The sequence below is a fragment of the Amblyraja radiata genome, chromosome 6 (assembly GCF_010909765.2).
Source record: "Amblyraja radiata isolate CabotCenter1 chromosome 6, sAmbRad1.1.pri, whole genome shotgun sequence".
In the NCBI taxonomy this organism is placed as follows: Eukaryota; Metazoa; Chordata; class Chondrichthyes; order Rajiformes; family Rajidae; genus Amblyraja; species Amblyraja radiata.
The window spans coordinates 87,821,002-87,833,244 of record NC_045961.1 but is presented as its reverse complement, the minus strand read 5'-3'; the positions used below and the strand labels follow the sequence as shown (position 1 = coordinate 87,833,244).

General features: G+C 50.6%; 1 protein-coding gene across 1 annotated transcript in view; it reads right to left on the bottom strand.

Annotated features, from left to right (window-relative positions):
- The window catches only part of LOC116974732 (collagen alpha-2(IV) chain-like), a 190,606-nt gene that overhangs the window by 39,625 nt on the left and 138,738 nt on the right, over nt 1-12,243 (bottom strand). Inside the window, exons 31-37 of the mRNA XM_033023447.1 lie at nt 10,908-11,100; nt 9,531-9,587; nt 6,312-6,377; nt 6,100-6,201; nt 4,377-4,598; nt 2,392-2,553; nt 660-830 (exon numbers count right to left, since the gene is read on the bottom strand). Of these exons, the coding sequence (XP_032879338.1) occupies nt 660-830; nt 2,392-2,553; nt 4,377-4,598; nt 6,100-6,201; nt 6,312-6,377; nt 9,531-9,587; nt 10,908-11,100 (973 nt within the window). The remainder of the gene's footprint in view (nt 1-659; nt 831-2,391; nt 2,554-4,376; nt 4,599-6,099; nt 6,202-6,311; nt 6,378-9,530; nt 9,588-10,907; nt 11,101-12,243) is intronic.

Below are 12,243 nucleotides of genomic sequence, written 5' to 3'. Positions count from 1 at the left end.
TCTCTCACACATGCTCCCTCTCTCTCACACTCACACGCTTCCCCTTCTCTCTCTCTCACACACAAGTTCCCTTTCGCACATACCCTCAACACACGCCCCTCTCTCACACATACACTTACCTTTCTCTTTCTATCCCTCTTTCAGACACTCCACCTCTTTCTCACACACACACACAGGCTCTCTTTCTCACACACTTGCCCAATCCATGTCTATCTCACACGCTCCTCTCTCTCACACACACATTCCTTCTCATACTTCCATGCTCCCCATCTCTCCTTTCTCTCTCTCAATCTCTCTCTCTCTCTCTCTCACACATGTTCTCACACATCTTTATTTGTGTGCTGCATTGCAAGTCAAATTTCACTACACCAATTGGTGTATGTGATAATAAATGTCCTTTGTCCTTTGTTCCCTCACTCACACTTACATACTCCCTCTTTCTCTCCTTTCTCTTTCTCTCACTTTCCCTCTTTCCCACCCTCCATCACCCTGACAATCAATACGCATATCTCCTACTCTCTCTCTCACACACATTCTCTCTCTCTCTCTCTCTCTCTCTCTCCCTCTCTCTGCTCTCTAAAGGGCAAATTCTTATCCTTGCCCTGGCTCTGCTGGAGGCCGGTGCGTGTTTTGAGCCTCAGTTTATGATTTCTGCTTACCCTTCAGCCCATCGAGTCCTGGCAGCCCGTCCACGCCAAACGGAGCGTCTGCTCCGGGAAAGCCACTATCTCCGGGAATGCCCAAGTTGCCGGGAATTCCAGGCAATCCCTTCATCCCAGCGGGACCTGGGGGCCCACGGTCACCTCGACCTCCGATGTACCCCTGAGGACCTGCAACCAAAGAGCCGATTAGCTGGGAGCAAGGAGGGTGAGGAGGGTGAGGAGGGGGGAGAGTGATAATTGGGATGGGGATGGGGGTGGGGGGGGGGGGGACAACAAAGAGGGAGGGTGAGGAGGGGAGAGAGAAGGGGAGGAGCGGAAAAGGAGATAATATAAAGGACGTCTGAGACTAAAAGCGGGGAAGACAGGTGGAGGTGGTGGAGGAAGGTTAGAGAGAGTGGGAGGAGGGCACAGAGGGGAGAGAAAGGAGGAGGTGGAGGAGGGAAGGGAGAGGGGGACTGGGACGAGGAGGAGGGAAAGGAGTAAAGGATAGGAGAGGAGGATGGTGTGTACGGGAGGGGGTTAAAGATAGGAGAGAGGAAAGGAAGGTGGGAGGTAAGAGGGGAATGGGAGGGAAAGAGGGGAAGGTGAAAGAGGAGCGGTGTGGAGGGGGGGGGGAGGCGTGGTAGAGGGGAAGGGAAAGGGAAGTAGAGGGGATGGGAGAAAGGAGGAGAAGGGGATGGAATAAGGAGCAGGGATGGATGAGCAGCAATGGGAAGGTGCTGGGGACAGCGGCGAGGAGAGAGGTGAGGAGCGGGATACAGCACTGGCGAGGAACTGGTTTGGGGAATAGAGAATGGTTGCCGGGGAGACCTGTGTTCTGGGCAACTCCAGCTTGTGAGATGCAGAGAGAGATTGGAAGTGACTGCCTCTGCAGCCTTGAGCCCATGGATCTCAGGAGGAGACATTCACTTCCCAATATCAGAGCCCATCCTTGACTCCAGCCAGTAAGCAAGGCAAACCCTGGGTTGAACTGGGGCCTGTGGGCCTCTGTGCGATGGGTTAGGGTCAGGGTTTGCGTCAGGGTCAGATGTCAGGGGTCAGGCTGTACAGGGTTTCCACAGGGACAGGAAACCAACTCCTCAGGGCAGCACAGTGTCGCTGCTTTACAGCGCCAGAGACACGGGTTCAATCCTGACTATGGGTGCTGTCTGTATGGAGTTTGCATGTTCTCCTCATGACTGCGTGGGTTTTCTCTGGGTGCTCCGGTTTCCTCCCACACTCCCAAGACGTACAGGTTTGTGGGTTAATTGGTTTCGATAAAATTGTAAATTGTCCCTAGTGCATAGGGTAGTGTTGGCGTACGGGGATCGCTGGTCGGCGTGGGTTCGGTGGGCTAAAGGACCTGTTTCCGCGCTGTATCTCTAAACTAAATCAAACAATCAAGCCGTCCACAGTGTACAGATAAAGAATAAAGGGTACAGTATTTAGTGCAAGATATAACACTGAGGTCTGACAAAGCCCGATTAGTTCAGAGGTCTTCAATGATGTAGATGGAAGGTCAGTAGCGCACGTTAGCCGATGACAGGATCGTTCATTTGCTGGAGTCTGGGGGCCGAAGGGCCTGTTTCCGTACTTTATCTCTAAACGAAACTAAAGTAAAAAGACAGGGGTGTCAGGTGCCGGATGTTCCCACTGTGTAGCGGGGTGGGGCCTGTCCACAGTTTTTCGGAGAGTGCCGATCGCTGGGACTCTGCGCTCCCCAATCCCGACGGCGCGGATGTGTACGTACCCGTGGGTCCGGATGGTCCTGGCACTCCCGGGAAGCCGGGCAGTCCCGATGCCCCTGCACCCCTGGACTGTCCCTCTGCTCCGGGGAATCCGGCAGGGCCGGGCAGGCCTGCCTGACCACGCTCGCCCTTCGTTCCCGGCGTTCCCGGAGCTCCGTCCAATCCTGCGGAAGAGAGAGCCCGGTAAACACAAACATAAAGCCTCACTCCCACGGTCTGGCACAGGTCAGTCTGGCACAGGTCAGTCTGGCGCTGGTCACTCCCGCATTGGTTACTCCCACACCGGTTATTCTTCCACCTATCATTCCCACACCCGTCACTCCATCAGCCATCATTCCCACACTGATCACTCCATCACTGGTCACTCCTGCACCGGTCCCTCCTTACTTGAGTTTAGAAGGATGAGGGGGTTTCTTATAGAAACATATAAAATTATAAAAGGACTGGCCAAGCTAGATGCAGGAAAGTTTTTCCCAATGTTGGGCGAGTCCAGAACCAGGGGCCACAGTCTTAGAATAAAGGGGAGGCCATTTAAGACTGTGGTGAGAAAATACTTTTTCACCCAGAGAGTTGTGAATTTGTGGAATTCTCTGCAAAAAGGCAGTGGAGGCCAATTCACTGGATGAATTTAAAAGAGAGTTAGAGCTCGAGGGATGGATTTAAGAGAGAGTTAGATAGAGCCCTAGGGGCTAGTGGAATCAAGGGATATGGGGAGAAGGCAGGCTATTGATTGGGGACGATCAGCCTTGATCACAATGAATGCCGAAGGGCCGAATGGACTCCTCCTGCACCTATTTTCTATGTTTCTATGTTTCCCCAACGGTCAGTCTGGCAAAGGTCAGTCTGACACCAGTCTGTACCATATGGGTTAGTCCTGCACCATAATTTCCTAACTGGTCAATCCCACAGCAGTCAGTCCCACACCGATCCCTCCCACACTGATCCCTCCCACACTGGTCACTCCCACACTGGTCACTCCCACACCAGTCACTCTCACACCGGTCACTCCCACACCGGTCACTCCCACACTGGACACTCCCACACTGGTCACTCCCACACCGGTCACTCCCACACCGGTCACTCCCACACTGGTCACTCCCACACTGGTCACTCCCACACTGGTCACTCTCACACCGGTCACTCCAACACTGGTCACTCCCACACTGGTCACTCCCACACTGGTCACTCCCACACTGGTCACTCCCACTGGTCACTCCCACACTGGACACTCCCACACTGGTCACTCCCACACCGGTCACTCCCACACCGGTCACTCCCACACCGGCCACTCCCACTCCAGTAACTCCCACTCCAGTAACTCCCACACCGGACACTCCCACACCGGACACTCCCACACTGGTCACTCCCACACTGGTCACTCTCACACCGGTCACTCCCACACCGGTCACTCCCACACTGGACACTCCCACACTGGACACTCCCACACTGGTCACTCCCACACGGGTCACTCCCACACTGGTCACTCCCACACTGGACACTCCCACACTGGACACTCCCACACTGGTCACTCCCACACGGGTCACTCCCACACTGGTCACTCCCACACTGGTCACTCCCACACTGGTCACTCCCACACTGGACACTCCCACACTGGACACTCCCACACTGGTCACTCCCACACTGGTCACTCCCACACTGGTCACTCCCACACTGGTCACTCCCACACCGGTCACTCCCACACTGGTCACTCCCACACTGGTCACTCCCACACTGGTCACTCCCACTCCAGTAACTCCCACTCCAGTAACTCCGACACTGGACACTCCCACACTGGACACTCCCACACTGGACACTCCCACACTGGACACTCCCACACTGGTCACTCCCACTCCAGTAACTCCCACACTGGTTACTCCCACACTGGTCAGTATTAACCTTGTCTGCCTCTCTCTGAGGCTATGAAACTCTTCCGAATGCTGGTGTCGCAGAGCGGGAGAGAGAACAAACACGATGGTCCGACCCTCACCTTGTAGACCATGCACATCTGCGTCTCCAGCACTTCCTTTGGCTCCAGGCCGCCCCTGGTTGCCGGGCTCACCCTGGATGCCGGGCAGCGCTCCGGTTGCTTCACCAGGCCAACCTCTAGCTCCCTGTGGGCCTGGCTCTCCGTCCCTTCCCTGCAGGCCTGACTCCGCAGGGCGCCCGGACCTACCAGCCACTCCCTTCTGGCCACGGGGCCCGATGAAACCTGCGGGCGAGAGAGAGAGCGAGAGAGAATGAGGAATAGGTTCCAACCTGCTGCTTCAACGTTCACTGCCAACACACACCCTCCCTTCACACGGCTGTGCCGCCAGATTCTGCTCCATTGTGTAAGAAGGAACTGCAGATGCTGGTCTACACCAAAGATAGACACAAAATGCTGGAGTAACTCAGCAGGTCAGGCACCATCTCTGGAGACATGGAAATAGGTGATGTTTTGAGTCGAGACTCTTCATCAGACTAGGAGTCAGGGAGGAAGACACTGGAGGTGTCAGAAGGTACAGAACAAAGCAGAGACTGCATCGCTGACTCAGGAAAGGTGGAGCCCACAATGGTCCATTGTTGGCTGGGGATGAGGTGATAACGGAGGAATACAAGCGGTGACCTTCGTGTTTCGTTACAATAATAAACCTACACCTATGGAGGGACGCATCAAATAGCCTGGACTGACCACTAGAGGCCAGCGGGGTGACACATGAAGCTGATCTGGAAGAAGGAGAAGTTGAAGAGAGTCCTACAGCTCAGGGACTGTTGGCAGCCGTAGTTGGTGACTATCGATGAGCAGTGAGGGAAATAGGGGAAGGAGCCAGATATAGAGGAATGCAGACAGATTGAAGGGATTGCAGCATTGGAGAAGGTTACATGGATGTGGAGGAGCATGGTGACAGGCATGAGTTGTCGAGTCATGCAGCATGGAAAAAGGCTGTTCGGCCCATCTTGTCTGCACTGACCCATCAGAGAGTTTTCAGCGAGGTTTTGAAATGTGATGCAGAACAGTGCCTGACACGGAGGGATTTCCCCCACTTCAATCCCCGTCTCAGTCACTGAGCCATCACTCATGGATACTTATAGGGCAGATGGAAGGCCATTCAGCCCACTGATCTGCAGCCTCGTGCTACACATGGAGGATATTTTATTGGTCTGACCTTCCAGGATTAGACTATCCAGGCTCAGGCTCAGACAGTGAGGGGCAATGCCAGATTGTATCATTATGTCTTAATAAGGTAGACAGTCAGAACCTATTTCCCAGACTGAAAATGTCCAACGTTAGATGGCATAGCTACTGTATGAGGCGAGGTGGAAAGTTTAATGGAGATGTGCAGGGCAAGTTTTTTTACACAGAGAGGGGTGGGGGCTTGGAATGTGCTGCTAGGGGTGATGGTGGAGGCAGATATGAGAGTGACATTTAAGAGGCTTTTGAATAGGTATGTGGAAGTGGAAGGAATGGATGGATATGGATCTTGTACAGGCAGATTAGATTAGTTTAACATGGCATTATGTTCGTCACAGACATTGAGTGCCAAAGGGCCTGTTTCTGTGCTGTTCTATGTTCTATCATCAGCAGTGTCTAGGAGGAGCTACTTGCTCATGCTGTGCTTGATCTCAAAACACAGGCTCCTGTTTCCATGTAATATGCCGAGGGGCAGCATTGCCTTGACTTTTGTTGTTGCTGCTCCGAGATACAGCTACAAATTGTTCTTTCAGAATACCTGCTGGTCCAGGAATTCCTGGTCCCATCTGTCCGATGAATCCTTTCTGTCCTGGATATCCTCTCCTTGATACTCCTGGTAATCCCTGCTGCCCTTTGGCACCTAGAACGGGACAGTCCATTGTACGTTAGTGACCCACAGAATGCAACCTCCACTGGTGTTCCCCACAGTTTTTTTTAGACAAGAGGATAGTCCACTCCACTTGGCCGTACCTGACACTCCTGGTGCACCCGCCGCTCCCTGCTGCCCCTTCAGCCCTGGGCTCCCACAACGAACACCTGTGAAGATCAGTATTAAAAGGGTCAATGGCCGAGCCAATCTCCATAAATAAAAATCATCATCGAATGTAGACACAAAATGCTGGAATAAGTCAACGGGTCAGGCAGCATCGCTGGAGAAAATGGATAGGTGACATTTCGGGTCAGGACTCTTTTTCAGACATTGTAAGGGTGTTGGGGGGGGGGGGGGGGGGGGGAAGGGACTGGAAGCAAGAAAAGACCAGGACCCAAATCTTGGCCCACAACAGATGACATAGAAACATTGAAAATAGGTACAGGAGTAGGCCATTCGGCCCTTCGAGCCAGCACCTCCATTCATGGCTGATCACCCGACTCAGTATCCTGTACCTGCCTTCTCTCCTGCTCTGCACCGGGACCCCATGAGTGCACTCACTGTTCCACACCAGGTCCACATGACTGGACACTAATAGAAACATAGAGAATAGGTGCAGGAGTAGGCCATTCGGCCCTTCGAGCCTGCACCACCATTCAATATGATCATGGCTGATCATTCAACTCAGTATCCTGTACCTGCCTTCTCTCCATACCCCCTGATACCTTTAGCCACAAGGGCCACATCTAACTCCTTCTTAAATATAGCCAATGAACTGGCCTCAACTACCTTCTGTGGCAGAGAATTCCAGAGATTCACCACTGTGTGAAAAATGTTTTTATCATCTCGGTCCTAAAAGATTTCCCCCTTATCCTTAAACTGTGACCCCTTGTTCTGGACTTCCCCAACATCGGGAACAATCTTCCCGCATCTAGCCTGTCCAACCCCTTAAGAATTTTGTAAGTTTCTATAAGATCCCCCCTCAATCTGGACCTCAGGCAGGAAGGTTCCCTGACTGGCTGATTGTTGGTTAAGGCCAGAGGGATACATCGTTGTAAACTGTGGATAGACACAAAATGCTGGAGTAACTCAGCGGGACAGGCAGCATCTCTGGAGAGAAGAAATGGATGACGTTTCGGGTCAAGACCATTCTTTAAACTGTGTAGCTGTTTAACGGACGTTCCGTGTTGGAAAGAGGGGCAAGGGAAGAGGGAGGGGAGTGTTTGTAGAAGTTATCTAAAAGTAAAGAAATCAACGTTCATACCACTGGATTGTAAGCTACCCAAAATAAATGTGAGGTGCTGTTCTTCCACTTTGTGCGTGGACTCACTCTGACAATGGAGGTCCAGGACAGAAAGGCCACTATGGGAATAGGGAGTTTAAGAAGGAACTGCAGATACTGGAAAATCGAAGGTACACCAAAAAGCTGGAGAAACTCAGTGGAATAGGGAGGTCAGGTTGGCAACCGGGAGATCCAGCAGACTGAGTGTAAGTGTTCAACGAAACAGCCATGATTGCAAATCATTATCGGAGCCCTGTTTTAAGTAAACTCCAAACATAAACACGTTTTATGGGTGCAGCTAAATTGTTGCTTGTGGCCTGGGCATCATCAGCATCTATAGCCCATCCTTAAATGCCTTCACCTCGGTTCCATCACAGAAGAGCTGTGATGGGCTCATGAGCCGGGGATTTTTGCGGATTCCCAGAGGTGCTTCCGGGAATGAGGACCGACTCAAAGGTTTGGAACCATGTGCTCTCTGGCTCCACACCTGTCGCTAGGTAAATGCCCAAAGAGTGCAGTTAGTGTTACATTTTTATTGTGTATTGTGTGTTCTTTATCATTGTACCGCTGCCGGCAAATTCATTTCACTTGCACTTTATGTGCAATGTGACGAATAAAACTGTATTGTATTGTATAGTATAGATACAGATACAGACAGTCAGAGCTACAGCATGGAAAGAGGTCCTTTGGCCCATCGAGTCCATCGACCACCCCATCGTACACTAGTTCTATGTTATCCCAGTTTCTCATCCTACACACTAGTGGAAATTTACACAAGACAATTAACCTACAAACCTGCCTGCCTTTGGGATGTGGGGGAAAACCGGAGCACCCGGAGACAACTCGTTAAAATGTATTTTAAATGTTGCTGTAGTACCTGCCTCAACTGCCTCCTCTGGTAGCTCATTCCATACACCCAGGTTAACAGGTTCCATCAAGACACCCAGTTTGGGGACAGGGTGAAAAGGGTTCCTATTAAATCTTCCCCCTTTCATCTTGAACCCATGTCCTCTCGTTCTTGAATAAACCTGTGTCTCCTGGTTCTTGCAGGCAAACTGTCCCCAAACTGGGTGTCTTGATGGAACCTGTTAACCTTTCTCAATAAAGTTTTCTACCCATTATGTATGGGGCAAGAATTATCTTGTAATTCCTTTTATTCTATTACCAGAATAAGCATATTTAGTGAGTTTAATAATGTTTAATTACTGTGTTTTGTTGCGTTGTTATGCCTAGAAAAGGACTGGTTTATCATGTTTGATAAATGTATAGTATGTCCTGTAGAGGGCGCTCCTGAACACCGCGCGATAGGTAGTGCTGTAAAAAACATGGAGTCGGAGAAACATGGAGCTAGCTGTGGTGTCACACGGTTTTCTTACCGTGTCGGACCGTGTTTTATCATTTCTGACAGTGCATGTAAGTTTCGGACATGTTTGGAAATAAATCAGTGTTTGTTTAACTTGACCACGGAGTCAAGTGGATCAATGGAATTACGGTACATCGGTACGACTCGCGTAGGCCGTGATTAGCAACTCGTTCATTCTGCCGTAACACATTATCTTTCTCTCCCCTGGCAAGTAAGCCACATACCTAGACTTAATCCCAAATTCAGAAGTTACACCCAGTCACTCATGACTGGAACGTCACCTATTTCCTTCACAACCATTTCTGTATCGCTAGGCAGAACTCACTTCCCTCTTCGAAACCATATGATGGAGGGTCTATTATCTAACCTGAAGAGATACGATCGTTGATCTATAACGGCAGAAGATTGTCTATGACAAAATGCAGAAACAAAGAACAAAGATGCTGGTTAATGCACAAAAGGGCACAAGGTGCTGAAGTAGGCCAGCGGGTCAGGCATCTCTGGCAAACATGGATGTGAACAAGGACATGTCTTGACCAGAAACTACCTGTCCATGTTCTCCAGAGAAGCTGCCTGATCCACCGAGTTACGCCAGCACTTTGTGTCCTTTCACGACACAGCATTTGGATGTTGAGTAGTGTTGAGTACAAAAGGCAAAGTCAATCAATGGTTTACCTGTTGGGAAACCTCTGTGGCCTGTTGCCGATGGTTCATGCTCCTCGACGCACTCACCTGCCAAACAGACAAGACAAATACAGACGTGAATTACATCGACCCATCAGTAATGCTGGTCATTATAATCTGAAACATTCGCAGGTTTAGAACTGGAAGTGTCTTTCACGTTCCTTGGAATGTCTAGAACCTCTGTCTCATCTCCTCCGCGGCTGAGGAGTAACCATGAGCCCTGTTTGTAACTTTAAATCCGCCTGGGAGAAGTGGGGAAATTAATTTAGTTCCTTCCTACCCAATTAATTAAACATATCTGGAGATTCTGTGGCAGAAGTGTTGAGCTATGGAGCCTGTGTGTGTGTGTCCTATTCACATATCACCCGCTCACCCTCCTGCTCTCAATGACCAATGTTAGCTCTGCTTAGAGAACACATGTTCTATGTTTCCAACACCGATCAGCATATTCTCATTCCTATTCTCAAATCACTCCGTTTCCACAAACCTGGTTGTGACCTGTGCCCGCGACCTTCACCTGGAGCAGCTGGCCAAAAATGGGAGAGAGTAAGACGTCATCAATGGAAGGCTGACGAGAATGGAAAGGTGGAGGCTAGAGGAGGTGGGGTGTGTGGTCTATGGGAAATGGGGTGGGACTCTGAGGAGATAGGATGGGGTGTGGGGACTGGAAGAGATGAGAAGGGCCTTGGGGTTTGCATGGGATGGGAAGGGATGTGAGGTTTAGATGAGACAGGGAGTGGTGTGGGGATGGGAGATGAGGAAGAGTGTGGGAGATGGGCAGGGGTTTGGGGTTTGGAGGAGCCCTCATCCAAATCATTAATATACAACGTGAAGAGTAGGGGCCCCAGCACTCCGCTAGTTACTGGTGGCCAACCAGAAAAAGTCCCCTTTATTCCCACTATGCCTTCTGCCATTCAGCCAATCTTCTATCTATGCTAGTGTCTTCCCTCTAATACCATGGGTTTCATCCCCTTTAGCAGTCTCATGTGTGGCACCTTATCAAAGGCCTTCTGAATATCCAAGTAGAACATCACCCACTGACTTTCCTTTGTATATCCTGCCATTTATTTCCTCAAAGAACTCCAACAGGTTCATCAGGCAAGATCTCCTCATGCTGACTTCAGCCTATTTTATCGTGCGCTTCTAAGTCCTTGAAAACCTTAATCTTTTATAATGGACTCGTAACATTTTTAGTGTTCATTAAATATTGACTCTATGAAGTCAGGCTAACCTTCTGCTGGTGGGATGTGCCTCTCTCCACCAACTGCCCGACCATGGAGTCCTCACAAAGGGCGACCCTTCCCAGTTACTCGACGGTTCACTGAACGCTCAGAGCACCGCAGCCTCACGCCCGACAGTGGAACCTACCTGGATCACCAGGTGAGCCTTGAGCTCCTGGGATTCCTGCGACACCGTCAATTCCAAAGTCTCCGGGCAGCCCGGGTTTGCCGTTAGGCCCTCGGAAACCCAGGCCCGGCAACCCCGACGGTCCGGGGAAGCCCTTCTGACCAGGGATTCCTGGGAATCCTGGATCACCGGGGGAACCTTTCTGAGCATCGCCCTGAAACACAAGACATGCGATTGGAGAAAGGAAGAGATAGATGCCTGGCACTTCGCCAACCGCGTCGCATTTCTGTAGCGCCTGTAACACTGACGAACGGTCTCGGCCGTTCACGGGGATGATCACCATCTCACCTCTCAGGCTGGATGGGGGTAAAACTGGGACCAGGTGGATTTTTAGGAGCAGAAAGGCAGGGGATGGGGCAGGGAGGGAAGTCCATGGTCCTGTCATTTGAGGGCAGTAGATGCTAAGGATGAGCAAAGAGCCAGGACTGAGATACTGAGCAACACTGGCTTGGGACACAGACCCTCTTTCAAGCTCCTGCTCCAAGAAAACCTTTAGAGGGCCGCACAGCACAGTGGACAGCCCAACACCTCTACAATAATGGCCCTCTCTCAGTGGGGGAGGGAAGCCCAGCATGGCGGTGCCCCAGGAGGAATGATCCAGTAGGAAAGTAGGAAAGACATTCTTGCCATAGAGGGAGTACAGAGAAGGTTCACCAGACTGATTCCTTGTATGTCAGGACTTTCATATGAAGAAAGACAGGATACTCGGTTTGTACTCGCTAGAATTTAGAAGATTGAGGGGGGGATCTTATAGAAACTTACAAAATTCTTAAGGGGTTGGACAGGCTAGATGCAGGAAGATTGTTCCCGATGTTGGGGAAGTCCAGAACAAGGGGTCACAGTTTAAGGATAAGGGGGAAATCTTTTAGGACCGAGATGAGAAAAACATTTTTCACGCAGAGAGTGGTGAATCTCTGGAATTCTCTGCCACAGAAGGTAGTTGATGCCAGTTCATTGGCTATATTTAAGAAGGAGTTAGATGTGGCCCTTGTGGCTAAAGGTATCAGGGGGTATGGAGAGAAGGCAGGTACAGGATACTGAGTTGAATGATCAGCCATATAACCATATAACCATATAACAATTACAGCACGGAAACAGGCCATCTCGACCCTTCTAGTCCGTGCCGAACACGTATTCTCCCCTAGTCCCATACACCTGCGTTCAGACCATAACCCTCCATTCCTTTCCCGTCCATATAACTATCCAATTTATTTTTAAATGATAAAAACGAACCTGCCTCCACCACCTTCACTGGAAGCTCATTCCACACAGCCACCACTCTCTGAGTAAAGAAGTT